At 40.3% G+C, this 1214-nt stretch overlaps 1 protein-coding gene across 4 annotated transcripts in view; it reads right to left on the reverse strand.

Moving 5' to 3' along the window:
* LOC110026117 overlaps positions 1 to 1214 on the reverse strand; it is a 62943-nt gene that overhangs the window by 57337 nt on the left and 4392 nt on the right. For all 4 annotated transcript variants that reach the window (XM_020726921.1, XM_020726922.1, XM_020726919.1 and 1 more), the window contains exon 3: positions 451 to 904. In XM_020726921.1, coding sequence (XP_020582580.1) covers positions 451 to 618 — 168 coding nt within the window. In that variant the 5' untranslated portion in view covers positions 619 to 904. The remainder of the gene's footprint in view (positions 1 to 450; positions 905 to 1214) is intronic.

The raw sequence follows: 1214 nt of genomic DNA on the forward strand, positions 1-1214 counted from the left end.
GGGGATCGCAATGTATATTATGGTTAATACCCTTTTGCAAGCTGAGCATTCCGGGTAGAACCATAAGTTTGGTGCGAAGAGTATGTAATTGATATTTTGGAAGAGCTTTGATAAGGATATCTGTCAGTTGTTGTCGAGATTGTATGTGTTGAAGTTGGATGTTGTTAAGGTTGATGTGATCATGAAGGAAGTGATGATCAATCTCTATGTGTTTGGTTCTAGCATGGAAGATGGGGTCTTAGCCAGAGATATTGCTGAAACATTATCACAGTAGAGACTCGTGGGTTGATCTATCGGATGACCAAATTTTTCAATGAGACATCTGAGCCATAGTACGTCAGTTGCAGCAGTGGCTAGTGCTCGGTATTCCACTTCCATGGAAGATCGAGCAACAATTGATTGTTTCTTCACTTTCCAAGAAATAAGAGTGTTGCCAAGGAATGAGCATACCTCAGTTGTAGACTTCCGGTCGGATAGATCCCCTGCCCAATCAGCATCAACATAGGAGGTAAAATTAGGAGTACCCAGTTCGATAAGCAATCCAAAATGAATTGTTCCTTCGGGGTAGCGGAAGAGATGAATCAGCTGCTTATAATCTGATGTCATAGGTGCATGCATCTTCTGGCATAAACGATTAACGACATATGCAATGTCCGGGTGTATCACAATTAGATATTGAAGTGCTCGTCAATTGACAATACAAGGTGGGATCGTGAAATGACAGAGCTTGAACTGTAGCAGCAGGTGGTTTCACTGGCATAGGAGTGCTGAGTGTTCGGCATTCGGTTAGTCCGGCAGTATCAAGTAGTTAAAGTGCATATCTTTGTTGGCTGAGAAAGTAGTGAGTTGCAGATTTTTGAACATCAATTCCCAAGAGATAGCCTACAGAACCAAGATTTTTAAGCTGAAATTGAGCAGCAATAGTTGCGTCAGCATGGAGATTACAGTCTGTATTATGCTTGTATATAAACAACGAGGGATCTGCTTTGCTGATATGAAAACCCTTTGTAAGAAAGAATTCGGAAAAGGTAAGGAACACTAGGTGGAGCTTGTTTTAGTCTATACAATGATTTCTTAAATAGACACACATTTGTTGGGAATTGTGAATTATGGAACCCCAAAGGCTATTTCATGTATATTGTTTCATTGAGAGCGCCATGAAGAAATGCATTTGAAATATCAAATTGAAGTATGTTCCAATTATGATGGAGAGC

The sequence above is a fragment of the Phalaenopsis equestris genome, unplaced genomic scaffold (assembly GCF_001263595.1).
Source record: "Phalaenopsis equestris unplaced genomic scaffold, ASM126359v1 Scaffold000352, whole genome shotgun sequence".
Classification (NCBI taxonomy): domain Eukaryota; kingdom Viridiplantae; phylum Streptophyta; class Magnoliopsida; order Asparagales; family Orchidaceae; genus Phalaenopsis; species Phalaenopsis equestris.